The 25191-nt window shown below is 42.3% G+C and overlaps 1 protein-coding gene across 20 annotated transcripts in view; it reads right to left on the minus strand.

Moving 5' to 3' along the window:
- Positions 1 to 569: 569 nt before the first annotated feature.
- Positions 570 to 25191, minus strand: part of LOC138981714 (zinc finger and BTB domain-containing protein 34-like) — an 89296-nt gene continuing 64674 nt past the window's right edge. For 2 of the 20 annotated variants that reach the window (XM_070354763.1, XM_070354744.1), the window contains 3 exons: positions 19227 to 19361; positions 18489 to 18573; positions 8359 to 9271 (listed from right to left, as the gene is read on the minus strand). In XM_070354763.1, the coding sequence (XP_070210864.1) occupies positions 9129 to 9271; positions 18489 to 18573; positions 19227 to 19361 (363 nt within the window). In that variant the 3' untranslated portion in view covers positions 8359 to 9128. Of the gene's footprint in view, positions 1195 to 2681; positions 5004 to 6499; positions 6634 to 8358; positions 9943 to 13176; positions 13333 to 15282; positions 15453 to 18488; positions 18574 to 19226; positions 19362 to 21156; positions 22692 to 23444; positions 23914 to 25191 lie in introns of those variants that run through there. The other 18 variants (XM_070354743.1, XM_070354738.1, XM_070354769.1 and 15 more) reach the window with 16 other exon arrangements.

Here is a 25191-nt window from a genome sequence, read left to right on the forward strand (position 1 = left end):
ATTTGTATGGTCGGCGAAAAGTGTCAGAATGTTTGAAATCGGACAAACTGTGTTTGTCTGCATTTTGTCTATGTTGCGAGCGAGTTTGAAAGTCGCTAAGACGAACAGAGTTTACTGGTTGGGGAACTGAGTTGCTGTTTGTTTTACACGAGGTCAATGATGTGAATTAACACGTTCAAACGCAAACAGTCGCAACTCCCTAGGTGGTAACTCCGCCACCCACCCACCCGTGCACGGTGTCCTTTTTATTTTCTCGGAGTTTGAAGTTTGTGTAATGAATAAATAGCGAAAAAAAAGTATTGGAACTCAGGATTCATGTCAGTAGAATGACCGACCCCACCCCCCCCCCCCCCCCACCACACACTGACTCCCGTGACAGCAAACATTCGTACACATTCCAACCAAGCAATCGAATGTACAGACAGACAGACAGACACTGAGACAGACAGACAGACAGACAGGCACACACACACACACACACACAGACAGACAGACAGACAGACACACACACACACACACACACACACACACACACACTGTCACTGAGAAAAGATACACAAAAATGCGAATATCTCTTTATTGTCTCTCCTTATTACCAGGAAGGCAGCGGAAGATAAACAAACAAATAGTAATAATTGGTTTATCGATTGTATTATTCTTCGTTTTTAGCGATTATTAAGACCTTATTAGATAAGATCTTAAACGTACACTACAACCATGTAAAATAATGTTAAAAACTTAAGGAAAACTTACAAAGAAGACCATAAAGAAAAAGAAAAAACCCAGAACCATATAAAATTATTCACCATTTACTCACACATACTTTCACAAATCATGAATACACATCACGGGGGAAAAAAGCTTCGATTTCTTACCAATACAAAATAGTTGACAAATTAGTGTAACCAAACGTACAAGCAAACCAGAGGGATCTATAGTTACTGGAAGACAAGCTGGTAACACAGGGACTATAACTATTTCTGTCGAATAGTAGGATCGAGTCGCACAAACCAGAAAAAAACCATACGGATCATATACAAAAACAAACTGGCAACACACAGAGGACAGCTAGCGATCATTTTGCATGAGACATTGACATTTCTGCGGAATAGTAGGATTTGGCAGCGGAGATTTTGTTCCACAGGGCCTGTCGCAACGCTGTCCGTCTTTCTCCTGACAGAAGTGTGCAAATGTCTGGAGAAAAAAAACACGTAAAAAGAAAATGAGATATGATTTTTTCTCTCAAGTGGCTGCCTTACCAGAAGTTGACAGAATAATCGGAAATCGATCAATTGAATCACAGATTTCATGTGAGTTGGATTTGTTTTTTCGTCGAACGCTGAAGAAGAAGAAAAGGATTTGTTTTTTTTAAATTGTTTCGTTAGTTAGAAATCTGAAACAAATAAACAACTAACGTTCCAAAATTAAGAATTAAAATAACACCTAAGAATATATATAGTTTATTGAACGTCTTATCAATGAATAAAGGAAACATTCTAGAACCTCAATCTTAAATCTATCAATGTTTAAAGTAAATACAAAAAAGCGCTTCGGTTGTCGGAATTGCTCCTTCAAAGATTATTATGATTCGTCAGTACCACATGAAAAAGCAGTATTTATATGAGTTATACGCGGCTTTTCCACACCAACCAAAACTGTAAAACAACTTAATTTAACTGAAAAGATGTTTACACCAAAAATTAATAGATGATTTTAAATAACGTTCGGTAAAATCACTATGTACAGTCTTCTATATCAACCTTGAGGAAAACAGCTGGTCAACTGAATCAAACCTTTCTTTCCAATCGTGTGTGTGTGTGTGTGTGTGTGTGTGTGAGGTAGAGAGAATGCGTGTAAGTCGGGGGAGGGGGTGGGGTGGGTGGGGGGTGGCAACGCAGTTCGTCCATTAACTGACTCGGTCAATCAGTTCAGTCAAGCATCCGTCCATCCTTACGTGACCTAATTCCTCCGTGACCTAATCTCTCCTAAAGAACACCCCTCTGGTATATATGTTCTGTTCTGCTTTGTATTCATCTATTCTACCTGTTTATCTGTTTAGTCATGCAGTTGGTCAGCTAGTCAATCAGTGAGTGAGTGGGTTAGTTAGGGCAAACAAAAATATATGTTGGTTTAAGGTAACATGACCCCAAAAAGTAGGGTCGGTAGGTCGGCTTTTTATCTTTTAATTTAAAAAAAAAAAAAGTTTAGTCTCGGTATGGTTCGCAAAATGTGCCAGAGGTTGTTTTTTATTGATTTTTTTTGAGAAATGAAAAAAAAAGTTTTAGCGTCGGCGTGAAAAAATATTGTCGGTCGGGTTACCCTAAACCAACATATATTTTTGTTTGGCCTTACGTAATTAGCAATAGTGATATTGTGTAAGGACTGTTATAATTCTATTAGTATAGTAACACTGCAGGAAGGATAAAGGACTAAGATACTTCGATCGACCTGTGGTTTAATACAAGCTCCTCTGGTTTAAACTGAACATGCTCACTGTGTAAAGTTGAAAGAGATCAAGGGAAGCCTTAACTTTGTATTTTAAAACATTGTTCTTCTTCTTCTTGCGTTCGCCGGAAACATTGTTAAATATGGTATTTAGAACACACCGACTGAAAATAAAGATAGGTACATAAAACATGCGTGCGCTGTGTCAGTGAAGACGGAGACACGAATGAACACACCTGAGGAGTCAGGTGTTCCCGGCGTCAAGCGGCATAGCTTTACTTTTGGCTTTGGTGGTGGCGGAGGAGATCTTGCTCCTCAGGGCAGCGCGAATGTCGCCCCTCCTGTCTCTTGATAGGTGCTCACAAAAGTCTGTTACAAACACACAATCGCAAACACACGCGCGCATGAACACCCACACACACGCACACAAACACACACATTGTTTATCTGTGCTCGTCACAATTATACTGTCCCTGAGGTACATGGTCAATACCTCGTCAAACAACTCAGCAAAAAGTATTCTGTGTGTGTCTGCATCTATCTGCGTGCGTGGCCATACAGTCTGTCGGGATCGGAAAGGAAAACGAAGCATCAAAGTCACAAGAAAGAAGTTAGAACGAAAGAGAGAGAGAGAGAGAGAGAGAGAGAGAGAGAGAGAGAGAGAGAGAGAGAGAGAGAGAGAGAGAGAGAGAGAGAGAGAGAGAGAGAGAGAGAAGCAAAAAATAGAAAGAAAAAAAAAAGAGAAAGACCAGGGGGAAAAAAACAAAAAAACATTAAAACGCACACACACAAACAAACAAAAACACACACAATCAAATTACAAGCGAACCAGATCAAACAAACAAACTAAACAACCAAAGGGGGAAAAGAACGGTGTTCTATGTATTTCGAATTTATTTGTTCGAACAATACAAACTTGAACATTTAAAACTGTCGTAATTTTTCAAAAGAAACATGTAAATATGTATTAAAAGACCGATAATTATCAAAAATATGTTCAGTTAACAACACCCCCCCCCCTTTCCTTCTCACAGTCTCGACCTACCATACACACAAAAATATGACAGCAGACAAACCAGTCCGATGAGCATAAAATAATCAAGTTTTATGTTCCACGTCGCGAGTTTGCACAACTAGACACATATGATGCAGGCGGAGACGCACCATTAAACCATTCTGGCAGAATATATATTAAAAAAAAAAAGAGGAATAATAAGTCGAGGGTCTCCGACGAATCAAAGTGGACTTCGTCCCAAAAGTAGTCACCTAATATATCTCCTCATTTCCACCAAAACGACTAACCCAGTGACAAACGACGCACCGGCAACCCACAACTGCAACCACACATCGATTGAACAAAATTAAGCATTCCTATAAGCACACACATGATTGAGTAGCTCAGTGACACTGCTTATTATGCTTTCCCGAGGCTGTACAACATCCTTGGTGCACACTTTGTTTCGACCTTATATCAGAGGAGAGGAAAGAAAAGATTAAAGCGTACACCAGTAATATGCTTAAATCAAACTGAACTTTCAAAATAATCAGAAACGGCGAGGATATCCATGAAAGAATTCTCGAAGTACTGGGATACAAGTGCCCGCGTATCGCCCAAGTGTAGCCTTAATGGGGAGATCAGCACTTGCCACACCATGGGTCATTCACTGAAGTCCCTCTTTAGTATACTACAGACCGCAACAATCCGGTCGTGCCATTCCTACAATTGAACAAGTATTGGCAAGCTGGTCCTTCTCACAGTCTCGAATCACCTCACAGATAACCAAGCCAAACGAAATGAGCCCACACCACGTCTATATTTATAACGTCACAATATCTGACGAATTCCGGCTGAATTCTGGCGTTGAGAATGTGAACAATATATAATTATACATCTTATTTTGGAAATCCGAATCGTAAGAAAGACAAAACAATTAACATGCATGTTTGTTGTTGCTGTTGCTGTTGCTGTTGTTATATATTTGACATCTTGTCTAAACAGAATTGGATTGTAACAAAAACGTTACATGTTGTTGTTGTTGTTGTTGTTGTTGTTGTTGTTGTTGTTGTTGTTGTTGTTGTTGTTGTTGTTGTTGTTGTTGTTGTAGTGAATACTACATATTTGGGATGACTCTCAACAAGATTGAAAATCACCTTAATTTTTACAACGTGGCTTTCTTAGTTTGTTGTTGAGAACAATTTATTTTCAACACGAAAACCTGAGGCTAAAGACACATAAACTTGTTTCCTGTTTCATCTCCTTGTGCACAAGACTTGGAGAAAATAATTGCCTCTCTCGTCTAAACGGGAAACGGAAGTCGACACGCAGCCATACATGTGTCGATTCTGCATACCAGCCGATGCTGGCTGTTAAGTTCTTGGTCTTGGTTTGAGCACAAAATAAAGTTTCAAAGTTTAGGACACGAGTGTCTTTCTTGGCTAAACAGGAAACGGAAGTCGATACACAGCGGCCTTGGCCTTGGTGGTAGCAGAAGAAATCTTGTTCCACAGTGTCTGACGGAGTTCAGCCCTCTTGACACCAGAAGCTGCACTAGAGCAATCTGTGAACACACACAAAGGCTTTGTAGAACGGGCCACGGACTCAAACACCTTGTTTAAAATGATCAGTGGACACACGTGTACCCGCCAAAACGATTGAAACTCCCTGGTGTGTTGGAGGTTTTGAATTGTACAACTGGGAAAAGGACTGTCAGTGCCGAAAGCGCCTCTACTGACAATGAATTAGTACACTTCAAAGAGACTTTCCAATTACACATCCAAACCGAGTTAGGTTATGAAAACAAAAGCTATTTGTGCAGCCACAAAAAAAACAAGACCAATTCTGTTGAATCACGCACAACACTTTTGCACGGCTGTCCATGCAGTATCTATATATATATACGACTAGTGTCTATCTGTCTGTCTGTTCGCGATGCACGGCCACAGTTCTCGGTGGATCTTTTTCAAATTTGGACACCGTATTCAGCTACACCCCGGACACAACCTCATCGATGACATATTTCAACACGTGCTCTCAGCGCGCAGCGCTGTGCGCGCTGAACCGATTTTGTTTTTTTTGTGGTCTGGATCCACTACCAGTAACTCTTCCTTATCTTCTCCAGTGTTTTCAGCCGCGATTATCTCCCTTCCTCCGTGTGGCGTCAATCCATATTCCCGTTACTACGTTACTATTTTTAGAAGGTCACTGCACGTTACTATTTTTAGAAGGTCTCCAGTGTTTTGCGCGTTTATCTCCTTTCCTTCGTGCGCCGGCGAAGCCGGCGTACACCCGGCAAAGCCGGTTCCCAGGCGCAGCCTGGTATTCGGCTCTACTTCTTCCCGGTGAAGCCGGTACCCGGCGAAGCGGGTAATCATCTAGTATGTTAAACATTCACACGACAGAACAAGCCACTTTGATCAGATACTTGTAAACAAAAGCAACCCAACTTACTGAGTGTTGACACACGACCAAAGCTTTGGTTGGATTTTTCCCCCAGCACTTGCTGTCGAAAATGTGTTTCTTTGTTTGTTTAACAAAATCTTCCTGGACAAAATGTTCTTGGCTGTCCGAACTATAGAAGTCAAATACTGTTTGTCTTCAGTGTACATTAACTGTCTTTTACCTGCACGACTGCAACCATGGCAAACACAATACATGTGTGCACCGTTATTACTTTCAGAGAGAGATGCACTACATTTTCGGAGGGCAAACAACAACAAAACTAAATCTGAGCCTGATATAAAGTAATTATTATGAGTTCGGTTACCCGTCCGCAAGTTTACACGTTTGACTGTACGCAAGTGTATGTGTGTGTGTGTGTGTGTGTGTGTGTGTGTGTGTGTGTGTGTGTGTGTGTGTGTGTGTGTGTGTGTCGCGTGTTTGTACGTCTATATCCGTATCTGTTTTTCTGTGTGTTAATCTTTGTCTCTGTGTCTGCCGCGAGTAAAAGCGTCTGATAGTTTGTCTTTTAGAATGTCTGTTTATTCAAGTTCTGAGTGTCTGCCCATGAGCCAAGTGTGTGTGTGTGTGTGTGTGTATTCTTGTTCAAGCTTCTACCTCGGGAGATGGCCGCTAGAAGCAAAACAGGGGAGGTTTGCGCTGTTTGGCTTGGCAGGTGGCGGCGGAGATCTTTCTCCACAGTGCCTGGTGTATCTCCACGCGACTTTCGCCTGACGCGGCAGGACAGAACTCTGAAAGTATAGGTATGGTGTACGCTGTAGTTTTTCTTCTTTTTGTGTTTTTGTGTCTTTATTGTCAAAGAAAGATGAATAGCTTAGAAAGAAGGGGGGGGAGGGGGGTGGAGGCTGGCAGCTTAGTTGGAAAAGCACTTCAGTGACTTGTGATCCTTGGGTCACGGATTAGAATCCCTGATCGGGACGGACAAGGGTAAACTGTATGTCTAGACTCAGAGCCGGTATCCATGTCCCAACCCCTTGTCACCGCCATGGCACGTAAAGACTTCGGCCATTCTGCCATAAGTGCAGGTGGCTGATTACACCTAAACACGCACACCGTGCACGCGTGGGTAGCGCGACTCTTGTCAGCTTTCCACTGGGAGGAAGCGACCCGAATTTCCAGCAATGGGATAATAAAGTAATGGAAGTGGATATAAAATGAAACAAGAACGCTGAAGCGTGATTAACCATTCAGTAAGCACGGACGCCAGACACACCAGGTCGACGGTTGTGTAACAACAATTTCAAGAACATTAATGAAAAATGAAGCCGTCAGTGCGACCTCAACTTTTGCAAACCGGAAAATATGACGTCATCAAATAGCACTATCACAAATCGGAGAAAAACGACTCAAGCAGATGCTCTCTAAAACTTGTACATATTTTTTATTAAAAAAATCCGTTCGGTAGTTTTTGAGATATTACACACAGACACACATACACAACGAGACAAGCCTCGCTCTCCGCTCTCGTTAAAGTATAAAAGTGGTGGATAGCAGTATTTTTAATCCCTCTCTATCATTCAAACCCCTAAACGATGTAAAGCTTAGAAAAACAAATAGTTTCAGCCACCCTAGGGTTCAGGTCCTGGACGTCTAAGGCAACGTAGGCCTAAGCTTTTTTCCGTTTCTTTCTTTAGTTGTTTGTTTAGTTGGTTTGTGTTGTTTTTGGTTTGTAATTTTTTCTTCTTCTGTCATTTCTTAGTTCAGACTGTCTGTGATAAACTCATTACTACCAAACAACAAGTTGAGATTTTGGGACATCATCGAGGTCCTGTTCAAAAACTAAGCGAAACAATATCGGAGGCTCCGTTTTGATGTAGCCATTACCCCCCGATTACCTCGATCTGTCCAGAATTCGGAGATGCGTTTAATGTCAGTAAAATCGGCTACATCCGTACACACACAGACGCGCGCGCGCACGCAGACACACACACAGACACATAGGCGCGCGCGCACACACACACACAAACTTTTGTCTGCGCGAACTGATCACAAACTGTGAGAGGTGTCACATTAAAAGACTTCAGGTATTTCACAGACAACCCTTGTCAGTATAAGACGTGAGGTTATTTGTACATGTCAGTGTGTGCGCCAGTGTGCGCACGAGCATCTGTGCCTGCGTACGTGGGCATGTATTTACATTGTTGATGTTGTTGTTGATGTTGTTTAGTTCTGTTTCAACCCTGAGTGGTTTTTTTACAACTTTTCTAAAAAGAATAAATACAGACTTTAATACATGGGGCAAACATAATGAAGGTTGAAAATAAATGTGAAGTGTGTGTCTGTGTGAGTGTGTCTGTGTGTTGTGCGTGCGTGCGTGCGTGTGTGTATGGTGTGCGTGCGTTCGTGCGTGCGTCCGTGCGAGTGTTCATTTTATTTTAAAACAGATTCTCTCTCTCTCTCTCTCACACACACACACACACACACACACACACGCGCACTGATATTTTAAGGGATCCTTCGACGTAAATGTTTTATTTGAACTTTCTTTTCAAACAAAGAACACAATATTCATCAACAATTGTAACATCGTATCAGCAACTGTTTTCTCACAAAACGTTAAAATCACAAGCTCTGAAAAAAAATCACAGGAAATAGTTATGTTTTCATATCAATTATCCCAAAGAATTTTTTTTTAAAAAGTTGCGTAAATTATTATGCACATTTAAAAGTTATCAACTATATTTAGGCAGGCGCACGCACGCACGCACGCACACACACTTACAAGGTTGAAATTTTAGACAAAGTAAGGCACGAAACCTTCAGACAATTTGACACTAACGTTGCGGACAGAGCTGGTTGTGGCTATTGTACTTGGAGAAAAAAAAATAAAACAAACAAGAATGCGCCAAAAAAGTAACAACGGCAGGTTCACTGTTGAAATGATCAGACAAACACTAATAATAACACTAACACCTGTATTTCCCATATGTCGTGGCCGAAGAGATTTTACTCCAAACTGCTTTCCGAACAGCCGGGCGAGGGTCCAAGGAATTGGATTCAGCAAAGTCTGCAATGAAAAGCACAGACATCTGGTTTTCTGTTCCTGTTCTTTGAACCTTTCGTTTGATTTCTATGGAATGACGTTAGCGTGTTGCTAACTGCTCGTGAGTTTTCTAAAATAATGTCCAAATCTGTTTCCAAAACAACAAGACTTTCGCGTCCAACTGCTCATATACTGTCTCATGACACGAATTTAGAATCTGAGTCATCAGCCAATGGCTCATATCTACACAGAAGGATAGCCCTGAGACAAGCCGACCCGAGCATGCCCGTGTCTTTGGTAGAACTTGAAGGTGGCAGACGATATTTTATTCCACATGGCCTTCCGCACGAGAGAGAGAGGATCACGTGATGTGCCTCCACAAAAGTCTGCAACGGAAAATGGTAGACATTTACGTTTTGGCTTTGTTTGCTTTTTGTTTTTGTTTTGAGCGCATAAAAGAAAGCATCTTCGCTGCTTAAAATATTCACATTTACATACACACCCGAAAACAAACAAAACCCTCGATCCTGACACTAATCTTTCTGCCTGACTTGGTACAAATCACATGAACTACTGACAACGCGAGCTGTACTGTCATGAATCACGTATGCGCTGAAAACAACCGACGATCGCTATAATCCTAGCAGTGAAAAGAGGCATTTCTCGGCGGACAAAATCCTCTTGATCACCTGTGAACGAATTAGGCATGTCTGTTTACAATGACCGTAAGTCGATACGTTGATCTGTAATGCATGAGGTAGGTTCGGTACGCCTTTACCCCTTGTCACGACAAACTACAGAGATGCTACAGGGAACCCCTACATGGCGAAAATCAGGTTTAACGTCCTCAGTGCCAACTGTGGAATCCCCTACACTATCCATGGGTATACGGAGAGGTCCTAGGCGCCGGCCGTTCAAAAGTGTGTTTGGTGCAGTAAGGCGACTTCAAGCCTTCGCTGCTGTCGACGTTTCTCGTCAGAATTGGCCCCAGCGATGCGCCACCACAAGCTCTTTCGTATCTCCGTCCTCGGCTCTCCGGACAGGCTTTGACAGAGCCCTGAAATGACACAGCACGCACCGATGAAACCTAGCACACCACAGGCCACGCTTCCGTATGAAACCTGCCTCATCAAACAACAGCCACCCTTAAAACACGTTGCCTTGCTCACCGCGTGTTAACCACCCAAACATTCGGTCAACAGCAAGCTGTCACTGATGTGATAATTGCCTCTCAATGCGGTAGGACTTGACAGGAAAACAACAGCGCAGAGGCACCACGGAGACTCGCTGACAGCTACTTGCAAAACCACCCCAAAACACACATCAGGGTCGGGAGGAATTGGTGAAGATTCTGCCATTTTGTCACACGTTCTCCCCTTCTTCCCCAAGCAGAGAGGTGACGAGGAAACAAAATGGGAGACTCTCTATCGACATCAACAGATTAAAGTAAGACCACACACACTTGTATTGAGAGGGCTGAAGCATTAGCTGAATGATTGTTTCCTGATGTTACTGGCGGTGAAAGATATGAACCACGGACGTACATTTCACATACAGAACAGAATATTAAATGAATGCTGACCAAGGAACGAAAACTACCCAAAAGGCGGACTTCATATTGCAGAAGCATATATATATATATATACTAGAGGAATACCCGGCTTCGCCGGGGTGAATCGCGAGACAGAGACAGACAGCGTGGCGGTTCACCACAATCACCTTTGAAGGCGAAGTCCTCTCAAACGGGATTGAGAATTTTAGAGCTTATTTCTAAGCCCTATATTAACTGTTATGGCTTCTCAAAGGCCAGAACATACAGACAGACAAAAGCCGCCAGACCACATCACAAACAGAACTCTACAATCCACAGGTGTTGCCCACACACACACACACACACACACACACACACACAGAGGCTGTATATATCTATCTATATATAAAAATATATAGAGATAGATGACAGTGGATTTTTCGATAAATAGATTCGACCTTTGCACTTTTACAGTGAGGACAACTTACTGGTACATGCAAGGAAAGCCCACAACTTCTAAGGCAAACAACTCTGCAGAGTCTGCTGTGAAGGGCGACGGTAATCTCCCTGTCACACTCGACCCCCTTTGAATGAAGTTTGTCCCCAAAGTTCCGAACCATGGACCCGCCAAGCTTAGGTCCCTCCCAAGTGGAATGGGAACAGCACGAAAATGATTCAATGGCCTGAACATTTCATGCCATGTCCCATCGCTGACGACGACGCCAAATGTAACCGAGTGCCGAAACACCACAATCACCTTTGAAGGCGAAGTCCACTCAAACGGGATTGAGAATAACTGTTATGGCTTCTCGAAGGAAGGCCTGAACATACAGACACACCAAAGCCGCCAGACCACATCACAAACAGAACTCTACAATCCACAGGTGTTGCCCACACACACACACACACACACACACACACACACACACACAGAGAAGCCGTATATAAATATTTATATCTATATCTATAAATATATAGAGATAGATGACAGTGTATTTTTCGCGTGGCTATAAATTGATTCGACCTTTTCACTTTTACAGAAAGCACAACTTACGGGTGCAAGGAAAGCGTTCTGGACAGTGCAGTGACATTCTAAAAATAGTAACGTAGTAACGGGAATATGGATTGACGCCACACGAAGGAAGGGAGATAAACGCTGAAAACACTGGAAAAGATAAGGAAGAGTTACTGGGAATGGATCCAGAGAAAAACCAAAATCGGTTCAGCGCTGCGCGCTGAGAGCACGTGTTGAAATATCTCATCGACCAGATTGTGTCCGGAGTCTACCTGAATATGCCCACCAAATTTGAAAGAGATACATCCAGAACTTTGGCCGTGCATCGCGGACACAGACACACACACACAGACACAAGTCGTATATATATATAAACTAGATGAATACCCGCTTCGCCGGGTACGGCTTCGCCGGGAAGAAGTCGGGCCGAATACCCGGCTGCGCCGGGGACCCGGCTTTGCCGGGTGTACGCCGGCTTTGCAGGCGCACCGCACGAAGGAAGGGAGATAAACGCGCAAAACACTGGAGAAGAGTAGTGACCTTCTAAAAATAGTATAACAGGAATATGGATTGAGCGTTGTCGACTGTGACATTCTAAAAATAGAAACGGGAATATGGATTGACGCCACACGAAGGAAGGGAGATAAACGCTGAAAACACTGGAGAAGATAAGGAAGAGTTACTGGGAATGGATCCAGAGAAAAACCAAAATCGGTTCAGCGCTGCGCGCTGAGAGCACGTGTTGAAATATCTCATCGAGCAGGTTGTGTCCGGGGTCTACCTGAATATGCCCACCAAATTTGAAACAGATCCATCGAGAACCTTGGGCGTGCATCGCGGACGCACACACACACAGACACAGGTCGTATATATATATAGAGAGATACCTTTTTAACTGGAAACTCGGTTTCGTCACAATCGTACACGAACATCACGTTTAAAAAATTAAGGGTGCCGCCGTCTTGGATTCATTCATCAAAAACGTTTCGAGTTGGGGTAGATATTCTCGAAAATAGTTCTTTCATGGCATCTCTAGTTGGGTATCTGTCAATTCACAATATTCCTCGTTCCTCACTTTCAAAATCAAAAGTGGTTTCGTGACAAAGCCAGATGCTTTAAAAGTTCTCTTCACACTAAAAACCAACGTCAACAAATCACTGTGTGAAACGCACTTGTCGAACATAAACACAGGCCTTCGTTTCATTATGACTTGACTTGATGTCCTCTTGAACTGAAATGACCAAGACCAAGACATTTAAGGTAAAGGTTAAGGTAAATGGTAGTCCCATAACACTTGTTGGAACGCGCCGGTGTTAAGAGATCTGCTCTCGGGACAGATTTAAATGATGAATTGGGTGGTGCCCATCTCCTCTACCTCCTGGCCTCCACCTTTCCCGGCCCTGAACAGGATACAAACAGACCAAGAGTCGACCGGACTGTTCAACTTCAGCATACGCCTTATGACTTGGATTCGTCTTGAACTGAAGTGAACATGACCTACTAAGGCTTTTAAGTCAAATCTTGGCCAAGGATCTACCGGGCTTTCGCACTTCAACGCTTTACGCCATTGTGACTAGGGAGTCTGTTTGAGGCGAAGTGAACAGCAGAGTACATGACCTACCCTGACTCTAAAGTCAAATGTCGGCCAAGGATCTACAAGGCTTTATACTTCAACATACGCCTTTACGCCATTGTGACTAGGGAGTCCGTTTGAGGTGAAGTGAACAGCAGAGTACAGGACCTACCCTGGCTCTAAAGTCAAATGTCGGCCAAGGGTCTACCGGGCTTTCCGACAGGCAAGCCTTGCATTTGCCTGAAGCGCGACGAGGCCTTGGTGATTGTGGACGATATGCATGCTCTTACTTGGGACCGCTTGGTCTGTGAGTGGCCACTGCTAAAATCTGTAACACACACCAACACAAACTAGACTGTAGTATTACTGTGGTTACAACTTTTTAAATTATTTATTTATTGCTTTTTTTTTTCGTTGAATAATTTACTCAGCTTCTCTTTATCATTAGGAGAGGGGGTGGGAATACACATGTTTCCTAACACCTGGACTAAAAAAGAATGTCTGATGCCTGGTTGGAAGGCAAGGTTGTTTTATTTTGTCGCACAGCTCGTTATGAATGAAAATGTGTGAAAACGATGACAATACCTATTGTCAACAATAACAAAAGAAAAAAAAGAATCACATGTGTCCAGTAACTAATCCGGCGCTGCTCCAGTGCACATTCTGCGTGTGTAACGTCCAGTTTCCTTGGCTATCCAGTTAAATCTGCGGTCTCATCATGCTACATGTATTTGTGGATGATCAATCATTGCAAACTAACGATGTTGCTTGTATCAAAACCGATGCGTAGGTTTACTAATGTATGTTAATGCAAGATATGGAAGGACGGACAGAATTACAGCGAATTAATGATAGTGCTGATACTGTAGTAATTATTGACTGATCCATTGAACTCAGGCCACTTGACCCTAATGTTGCTTTGTCCACTTCACAGTAGTGCGATTGCAAGCTATTCCTAGGGATAGCAGTCCGAATTTCAATGTAGAAAATCCCAAAGGACAACACACACACACACACACACACACTTTATTTTGATTTGAATGCTCTTTTTTTCCCTGCACTCCCCACATCTTACCACGAGAACCACACCAGTCAATTAAAGGCACAGTAAGCCTCCCGTAAACCATCACAGATACTGTCAGGCTTTTACACACAGTACAAACACCCTTCCATTTGAACGCTCACCAAACGGGAACATCCTAGGCGCCCTACGTAAAGAGCACGCAATTTTCAAAAAAATAAATTTTGCGGATTTTCTCCTCACACAATCGGACCTTGGTGCGTTTTGGCGCTAAACCTAACTTTTAAAATCTAAATAATAAATTGACAGCTTATGTTACACAAACATTCTTAAATCATAAAAGAATTCTTTTTTCATCGAGACAAGATCAGTACAATTCGAAGTTTTGAAAGTTTGAAAAAAGAAAAGCCCGGAAGCAGGGTCACGCAAGGTCGTGGTTCTCGTAGCAGACGACGGTTTATGACTATCGCCAGTTCCTCTGAACAGTCAAAAGCCATCGCTAGAGTTCTTGTGAACCACAGCCGTTTGTTTCGTGCATAGTCAGAGGTACATAATAACGTGCTATTGCAGATAAGCTCACAGCGAATTACAAACTCACGACAACATTGTGAAAAAGGGAAACTGGATCACACGGGTTCACGATAGCTCAGGGATAAGATAAACCACGCAAAAAAAAATTCTTTGAAAATTGCTCGCTCTTTACGGAGGGCACCTAGGATGTTCTCAAGCAGTGAGTGTTTAAATGAAAGGGTGTTTGTACTGTGTGTAAAAGCCTAACGGTATCTGTGATGGATTACGGGAGGCTTACTGTGCCTTTAAGAGGAACGCACACCAATCCACGCCACATCCTAAGGAAGAAACCTGCCCTTGAGGGTAGATAAGAAGTCACAGCCCATTGTCAACTTCTCACTACATGTACCAGATATCTGCCCCAAACGAAGATGATACACGAAAATGGACAAATCACAGCCACAGAGAAGAAATGGCCTACACAAGAGTTCTTCGCCATTAAGTTCTCGACACTGCTACTGGAGATCATGAAATTGTTAAACAGCCACAAATTTGTTTGAGAAAAAAAATCCAAAATCTTGTAATCTGGGAATCTCAGGTATGTCCTTGGGCGCGTTGAAAATGCCAGAAATGTGCCAGTGGACGGGAGAATATCTAATCAAATACTGGCTCGCTGCTCGTGCTCACACTACTCAATGTGCCCGCGACGAATACAATCTACCAAAACACAAGCATGATGGTTGTTACCTAGTTTTAAGCAGGGTTGTCACCTAGTACTTTCTAGGTCTTCCTACTGACGTTGGAGAGTGGTGGAATACCACGTGACCTCCTGAAGCAAGTGGTTGCCTTGGTAACTTTGGACCAGAGAACGCGCCTTAAATCTGGGCGACTTTGGGACGAGTGTCTCTCACAATACTCTGCAATCACACACAAAACGGAAGCGGTTCTAGATTCTCCACATGATACTCGGCGCTGCACGCTTTACATCAATCTATACTGACACTTCAAGATTTCACCAAACCACGCAGTGTCCGATATACTTTATTTGAAAGAAATGACAGCATATATGACAACACATACATACAAACAACAACAACAACCACAACATAAACAACAAAAACAATAACAACAACAAAACATGAAGAAAACATGAAATAAGTACAATAAAATCGACACGGGCGACTCTTTCATACCAAACCATCGAAGGCATTTTACACGCTAATTTTGCGCTGGAACAAAGAATATCCATTGTTCCAAAAAGTCTGGCCAACCTTTGCCAAATCGAGCACACTCTGCCACTCAACAACAGGTTACAGCAACTCTTCTCTCCGAACAGGTTCAAGTCTTCCCCCAAAACAAGCAGCCAACTTTTTCTTACAAACCGAACAAATCACTCCCAATCAGTGATTATTCTCATCAGGGCCGGACCCAGGGGGGGGTTCCAGGGGTTCCAGAACCCCACCCCTGGAAAAAGCATGTACCTTGCTTTGAGTGTTTTTTTTAATTTTTACTAGTTTTAGCACCAAAACAATGCTGCTCTTAACCCTCAAAACAAGGCCCAGAATGCACCAGATTGCACAGATTTTAACCGTTTTTCAACATTTTTCCGGGGGAGCATACCCCGGACCCCCCTAGTTCGCAGGCGCGCGCTTGTGGCTTCACCACTTCGCTGATTTGCCCCCCCCCCAAAAAAGGAGGAACCCCCTCCCTTACAACTCATTTGGTCCGGCCCTGCTCATGGGTAACAGAACATTCCAGGTCATACAACAATGCCTCAAAGTTACTTATCTCCAGTTTTATTCCCCGTAAAAATGGGTTATCAGATTGCTGATGCACGTGGATATATATGCAGATCTAAAATTGAGCATGTATAATGTTTCGGCAGAAGAGTCATAATTTAGACATTCTGTGCCTAATGACACTAATTTTCCCCAAACAATCCCGAACCCTGGTGATTACCAACAACTGAAGTTGTACACAACAAATACACACTGAAGGCCATAAAAAAACCCTCCATGTTCCTCTGTACCTAAAACGTACAACATACCTTTCAGGTTCATGACCTCACTAACATTAGTATGACGTAGCATGTGCCCGTTCTGAACTGTAAAATGGGATATTCATACTGGTACATGGATTTCTTGAAGGGATATATTTGAGAGAAAAAAAACCCGTCTCTTATGGCTCCAAGAGCTATACAGTTGAGGTTGTGGTTGTTATTATGTCACCACACACCACGAATACCTTAAAATATGTGTTTGCGAGCTCAGTTAGTCACATTGGAAACGGCTGTGTTTTGAGTGGTGAGTCGAGACTGTTATTCTCCACTTGGCGCTTTCTTGCACCAGTCTTGATTTTATTCTCCAATGGATAGTGTGTTCTTTTACGTAATGCGAAGTGTACAGCACACAATGTGCATGCGTTTGCAAAATTATAGGGTTGACTTCCTCAATCCAACTTTTTTAATTTGCTTTTAAGAATGGGTATCTATCAGGACTAAATACAAGACTTGTACAATATGATGACACAGGAGGGCGGAAGAAGAAAACCACTTGTTGATTACAATTCATTAGATTATTTCGCATAGTTACAGCGCATTTTCGAACAAATCATTGCAGGTGTTTCTACATTACAGTACAGCAAATGCCCCTGAACTTTTTAAGTCAGAAATCTTTCCTAAAATGGTGCTATAATTTTAAACACATGTTATCAGTGGTAGGTATTTGACCTACTGTATGATGGATTTGTAAAGCGCCATGAGACTGTCATATAACGGTGAACAGCGCTATAGATGAATGTTTTATTATTATTATTACTGCAAGGTATTTAAAGGCCCACTCCGCTTAGTGAAAACAGTTCGCCTCACTGGCTCTGGTCCGGCTTTTATATAGAAAAAAGACCATTCCTCCACTTGGTCACATACCAAAAATAGACAGCCTTGGTGCTCTCCTTTGCACAGTGGTAGAATTAATTTCACACTGGTGCCTTTTTCGGAAATTAATTAATCACAAAATTCCAACTCACCACAGCAAGCAGTCAGGGTGCTGAATGTTGCTGTGTGACTAAGTATAGGGATGGTCTTATCCCATGTAAAAGCCTGGCTAGATCTGATTTAGATCTAGATTTGACATCAATTCTTGTTCTTTGCTGTAACTGTCATATTCAGCTAATGGTTTACTTGCCTTAATCATCCACAGCTTGTCTACCATTTTTATGCTTGGAAAGTAAAATGAAAACCCAAATCACAGAGAGTGGGGGTGGGAGGGGTGAGGGTGAGGGTGCAAGGGACTTCTGGAGAGACCTTTTTTCACTCTCTTTCATCCAAGGTAAAGGCATTATTGAGATTTAGAGTTTTGTATGTTTTCCCATGAAAGTAATGGTTTAGATCTCTGTAAGGATTGTAAACAGCTAAATAAAATGGTGCTGCCACATCTTGTCTCTGCTTTCGGGGACAAGAAATATGTTACATAAGCTTAGCGCATGTATGTTAATGTTCACCTTACCTTCTGATGTTAGAACATAATGTCTGCAGAAGGTTTACTATTACATGTACAAGGACAGAGAACATAAAAGAACAGTCAAAACACAAATCTTGTCTTGTGACTGTAGCATCATTTCAAATTCTGATGGCCATTAGGCTAAAGTTTGAAATCACCTAGTAGCTTCAGACTTAATCAGAATGGCCTTCAACATTTACTGTCCAAAACAGGTTCACCAAACTCTATGAAAGATGTTTTAAGCAAGACCCTTTTTAATGTTTTAATTTAATTTAATTTAATTTTATAGTTTTAGCTAAGGATAGCCCTGCTTTAAAGAGGAAGTTTTTAAACAGAAACTTGTTTTTTATTTTCAAATATGAGAAACACAGTATCCATTCATATCCTCTCTGTCCTTGTCTCAGTGTCTGAGCTATGAGGTAAAAAGCAAAGAGATGTTTGAAATGAGTGACCAACCTAGGATGGCGTTGATGATTCCTTTGTCCAGAGAGCGGTGGTGTGGCCGCGGTGGATCTGCTATGCTGGCTCCAACAAGGTCAGCCTGGGGAAGAAAGCAACGCGCAAACCATCAACACATCTCCAGGGACAGGAGCCCCAAGACCCTTGAGGTAATGGCCACCGACAATAAGTCGGTGTACAAGTCCCAAATTAACCTACAAAATTAATCCAGCCGGTCACGAAGATTAGTCTTGTGTGAATCACTATAAAGAGATCAGCTGGTCGATCAGCTGGATAATACACTACTGCTCCAGTATTTTATGTGTGGCTGTATTGGATTGGATTGGATTGGATAAGATTTACAGTCCAGTGAGGTTACCCTCATGGAAATTCGGGCTGCTTTCTCCCCGGGGTATCAGCATAGGACCAGATTCAGATACAGAAAAATGTACAGCATGTGGTTATTTGCAAAACAGTACAAGTAGAATCTGGTAAAAGTGTCAGAATCTGTTTAAATCACTGGTAAAATTGTAATTAGTGCTCACACACACAGAGGTAGGCATAAAGTGACCTTCCAGAAGCATGTACATGAAGGACATGACCCATGGCCTTATTGTCGGGCTGACTGGCTGTCCCTTCCTCCCTCCCCTGCCCCCACCCCCCTCAACTGACTCTTGCCTCTCTTCCACCCCCCCCCCCCCCCAATTCCCTCCCAACTTCGACCCCAAACACATACATAGTTAGGAATTGACTGACCTGTTTCCAGAAGCAGGACATGAGGTACCTGGCCATGGCCTTGCCATCAGGTTGGCCGTCTCTCTTTTTGCTGATCACAGTGTGGTAGTTCTCCTGGTGAATGAACACGCCAGACCCCGGCACCAGCTCGTACATCTAAAACACAACAATACCATCATGTCCACAAGTGTCAAAACTAGCTAGCACTTCAGCAGAGCAGTATCTAATGTTTCTCTTTTTGTGTGTACATAATAAAACATCAGACATTATCGCAAACACCATCATTTTCATTGTGTCAAGTTTTTGTAAACAGCAGAGCAGTAACTGTCGTGTGGCGTCGGAAAGTGAACAACCTCAGCTGTAAGGAATGACTTATGTACATTTCTGCAGAGCAGTATCTTTCATGTCCTGTCACTAAGTGGGAAAAAAAAATCTGCTGCCAGGAATAGCTAGAGTGTACTTCTGCAGAGCAGTGCCTGTTGCGTCATGTCGGTAAGTGAAAATACTCAAATGCCAGGAAGAGCTAGTGTGTAATTCTGCAGGGCAGATGTTGGTAAGTGAAGATATTCTGCTGTCAAGAATAGCTAATGAATATTTCTGCAGAACAGTATCTGTTGTGTCATGCCAGTAAGTGAAAATACTCAGCTGCCAGGAATTGCTGGAGTGTCTTTCTGCAGATCAGTATCTGTCGTATCATGTCGGTAAGTGAAAATACTCAGCTGCCAGGAATAGCTAGAGTGTATTTCTGCAGAGCAGTATCGTATCATGTCGTAAACTGAAGATATTCAGCTATCAAGAATAGCTGTAGTGAATATAGAGCAGTCCATGTTGTGTCATGTCGGTAAGTGAAAATACTCAGTTGCCAGGAATAGCTTGTGTGTATTTCTGCAGGACATTATCGTGTCATGTCGGTAAGTAAAGATATTCCGCTGTCAAGAATAGTTACTGAATATTTTACTGAATATTTCTGCAGAGCAGTATCTGTCATATCATGTCGGTAAGTGAAAATACTCAGCTGCCAGGAATAGCTAATGTGTTTTTCGGCAGAGCAGTATCTGTCGTGTCATGTTGGTAAGTGAAAATACTCAGCTGCCAGGAATAGCTAGTGTGTATTTTTGCAAAGCAGTATCTGTCGTGTCATGTTGGTAAGTGAAAATACTCAGCTGCCAGGAATAGCTAGTGGGTATTTCTGCAGAGCAGTATCTGTCATGTCATGTTGGCAAGTAAAAAATAGCTGCGCTGTCAAAGAGAATATGATGGGACCTCATATGTATGCACATGACTAAAACTGACACCAGTTTGAACATGTGAAACATTGAAATATTTGTTGTTCTTTTGGTGAAAAGCTACTGCATGCATTTCAACAGAGCAGTATTTTGTGGTCGTTGCAAAACTTTGAACACAAATGTACGGTTTATTTCCAATTCTACTGTATGTGTGCGTGTGTGTGTGTGTTTGGATTAAACTCAAAATTGCAATAACAGATTCGAAAATGATTACATTGTACTACATGTATTTATTATCTACTGAATCAAAATATCTACATTCCTTGTGTTTGAAATTACAAATCTGCTGAAAAATACAGAAATCTGTTTTATGCAAATTACCATAAGTTCATTTTTGGGAGTCAGTGCTGTCTTGTCAAAGGGTTTCTGCCAGCCTAGGACTTAGTCTCGGCGATATATGAATCGACCCGATGTGGTCAGTTGCATTGTTAGGTCAACAGATTCACTAAATGTTTAATACATGTATTGCTTTACGTGACACGTTAATACTGTATTGTTTGAAGTTATGGCCTTTTTTTATAACTGAAAATAGGGCACTTGAAGCACTGACCTTTTTTCTGTGCAGAAACTTATTTTCACACACACACGCACGCACACACACACACACACACACATGCACACACACACACACGCACGCACACACACACACACACACACCAAAAATAGAAACTACAAATAATCTTTAATGATCTTCCGTTGTAAACTAAAACACACATCTGAATAATCTACACGTTGCGAGGATAAAGAAACTACAAAACAATTACATGTATATATATATGTATTGCAACCGCAATTTGGTAAACACTTTTTTTTTTAGTAATGAACTGTTGACTTTAAGAATACATGTCATGATACTGTTGATCTTTTTCTTAAACACACAGAGACATTTTATTTTTCACTCAGTCTTTCTCATTTCCCCTAAAAACACTATTATCATCACCACCACCACTACTACCATCACCACCGCTACCAGTACTAACCCATCCATCCACCCATGCCCTTATTTGCCCACAACAATCAGACAGACATGAACAGCTGGCAACAAGCATATCATAATTTTACCTAACTAAACATCTTTGTAATCATCAATTTTTAAAATGAAATAACAAAATGCGTTAATTTTCTCTGCTAAGAAAACAAACATTCAATGTGTCAGTTCAAAATGCCAGTCATCAAAATCTACTTCTGCGTGGGCCAAAAAGCAGCCATGTGAAAAGCAACCCTATCCATAAAACCGTGTTCATGTCACATTGCATGCACAAATACTTCTTACAAGCATACACATTTTGTTTTACTGGGCTCAACATCACTTCCACAGAGAAACTGAAAATGATTTACTAGTAACAGGTAATGGGTGGCTACTTCACTAACAGCCCGTCATTATGTACAAATCTCACATTCATATGTTTTGTCAGGTTTTTCAGTTCCATAAATAGAATGTACATAAGCAAATCTTGCTTGATGGTTTCCTCTTGATTGCATATAAAAAAAATAAAAAATAAACAATTCACATCATAAACTTGCAGTTGCACCAAATGGTTAGCTACCCTCTCACTCATGCTAAAGTGATTGTTCATCAGGGAGATTCTCTGATTATAGGTCTGAAAAGGTTACTTTAAAAATGACTCAGCCACCAACGGACCTGGAGAACTTCAAGATCTCACTGTCACTGATTGTATTTACTGCTTACAAATACCTATAACATCAATAATAATATCAGGAAATAATGTTATCTTTCTAATCTAGCTTATGTCAGCAGACATTGCAACAGTCACCAGATCCCAAAGATAAGTACTTTAACAGAATGTGTACCCGTTGACAAACTTTGAAAGAGCTCAAGCTTACTCAGCAACACCTTTGTGTTATTCTTCAAGTATCAAAAAAGTCTGCCTGTAGTCTGCCGATCCACCATAGCCGCCAGTCTTTTGATAGGATCCAGACCAGACAGCGTGTCTGTTAACCGGTTCTGTACAGGATTAGAACTGGAAACACTGACGTTGAGGAAATTCTGGCCAACTGAAGAGCCCCTTGCTGTACTCCCGTCAAGATTTCTTTCTCGTTCGGGACTGTGATGCAGAAAGGGTTTGACATCTGTGAGGGCAGCGGCTGTGTTGTGTTGGTGATGAAGTGAGGTCACTGGTGGCAGTCTTGATGGTGGCGGCATGAGGGGTCTGTTGGGGTCCACAGCCTGTCTCCTCCTCTGTCGAAGAAACCAAACAATCCAGTTAGACTCACAGCTGCAAGGGATGGTGTGGGAGATGACGTACAGTTAGAGGTGTGGGCTGATCGGCTTCTTGCCTCTCCAGGGCTTCTGCGTCCCGAAGATGATTTCAATTCACTTGCTCCCAAGACTGTGTCGACGTGCATCTCGTCTAGCCTTCCCAACCATTGCATGCCCTTCTACCACTGACCACTCCACATAAACGATATAATCTATGAACCAACAGCACTATGACCATACTGTGACTGGCTAGAGTTTAGGGCTGCATGCAGAACCCAGCTAAACAACATGTCAGCAACATATCTTCTTTTTCAATCAGCTAGATTACCTACCCCACCATTACAGTACCAGTCAGCAGTCAGCAACAATACACAAGACCAGGTCTATAAAACCATTGATCAAACAGATGAACATAACAAAGGGATGTGAATAACTGGATTCCAGTTTACACAACTTCAATAACTACTGATGACAAAACTTTTCTGTCTAAGTCATTACCACAAAATATTCTGTGATTCTGTTGACGAGTGGCCGTGGTTATATGCAAGTCAGACACATCAAGGAAAAAAAGGGTGTGCATGTGTGTGCGTGAGAATGTGTGTGCAAATGTGAGTGTGAATGTGTGTACGTGCATGTGTGTGCTTGTGTGTGTCTATGTGTCAATGTGTGTGTGTGTGTGTGTATTTATCCACATGGATGTTTTTATGCAGGACATAACAGTAATAACCATACATGCATATCGAGCTCATCAAGGAATTTGTGCAGTAGAGTCCAGTTCTGTTCGCAGTTTCTGCATGCAGAAGTAAACTCTGTTCATGCCCACAATAAAGTCCTGTTGTCTGAGCATGTCCATCATCAGGTTGCAATCCATGAGTGCCTGCGGACACTCCTCTACAATGGCGCTCATCCGTGTCAGAATCTTCTCATTGGTGATGTTCTTGAAGGCAGAGTCCAGGCCGTGCTTGCGAAGCTGTTTGTACAGCGTTGGGCGGGAGATTTCCAGCTCTACAGCCATCTGCTTTAGGGACATCTTCTCATCCAGGAGACGTTCAAGGGTCTCCTTGGGAACTTCCTTCGTGTTGTATTTGGCCATGGCAGCTACTCCTCGAAGTGGTCCCTTCTGCTTTCTGCGATGAGGTTGTTGTTTTCCGGTCTGAAAGTCCAGAAGGAATGCTCCGCTGTCATCTCCCATAGCTTGGGTCTGTGAAGCACAACAAACAGCTAGGTATCATCGACATACCAAGGAGGTTGGGTAGTTCTGCTACCATCTATGTTGTTTGTTTTTTTTGTGGTGCATTTGACATGTATTAGTTTAACTTTGTTTTTTTCAATTCATGCACACCCACCTATACAAATATATATCATACAATAGGACAATCATGCACTATAAAAAAAAAAGATGGACTTGCTGAAATGGCATGTGAGCGGTAACAAAAGCTGCTACTGTACAACAATATTGATAATATTCTTTATTTTGAAAGACACACGAGGAAAAAAATCAACAAAACACAATTCTATAATATATATCTCAGTCTCTATCATCATTTTCCATTAATTAATCATATATCAACATCCTTCCTCCTTTACATCCTTGTGATGAAGTGAGCTTGTGTTGGGTCTCTTGCTTGAGCTGTGCTGGTTCCTCGTGTGCTTATCAAAGTAGCGCTGTGATGAGTACACTCTCCCACACATTCCACATTCAAACACTGCGCTCTGGGTGTGGACCTTGGACCAGTGGTTGTCCAAGCTTTGTCTACTGCAGAGGGAAGCTCCACACTCCTGACACGTGAAAGAACAGTGTTTTGGGGCTGGAGGTACTGGAGGTTGCCACTTGAAGCTAGAAGTGCAGGTAGGTAGGTCTTTCCCACGTCTGCTTTCCCTAAAAAATGTATGCCTTGGGGTAAAACTGCCTCATTGGCTTCTGGATTTAGTTCCTGGTCTTGATGCAGAGAATTCATGCTTAAATTTTTGTTTGATTCCATGCATAGAAGTTTGTTCATCTAGCTCAGACCATCGTCCTTCAGGCGGGTCTCCTTCATGGTCGCAGCGGATGTCCTAACAACAGCTGAGCTTTGCCTGTGTAATGGGCTGGGGCCTTCATCATGACTATCAGCACAAGTATCAGTGTGCTCCGCCTCCCGAGCCTCTCTGCATTTCATCTTCTGCATCACACAGAAAGACACGTAGGTTCAGTGAGACCTAATTTCCTGTAAGCTCCAGAGCTGATGTGGGCCAAAACTGCAGGTAATCACAGTTTTCAAGAACGAACGAAAAGGCACAGCACTGTCTGGCTGTTAACTCAAAAAGAAGACAGCAGGTCCAAGCAATTGTAGGGGGTACATGACATAAGCTCGAACGACAAAAGCTCGAACGACAAATGCTCGAATGGACAAATGCTCGACAAAAGCTCGACGCGACATATGCTCGAACGACAAATGCTCGAATGGACAAATGCTCGAATGGACAAATGCTCGACGTG

The sequence above is a fragment of the Littorina saxatilis genome, linkage group LG12 (assembly GCF_037325665.1).
Source record: "Littorina saxatilis isolate snail1 linkage group LG12, US_GU_Lsax_2.0, whole genome shotgun sequence".
In the NCBI taxonomy this organism is placed as follows: Eukaryota; Metazoa; Mollusca; class Gastropoda; order Littorinimorpha; family Littorinidae; genus Littorina; species Littorina saxatilis.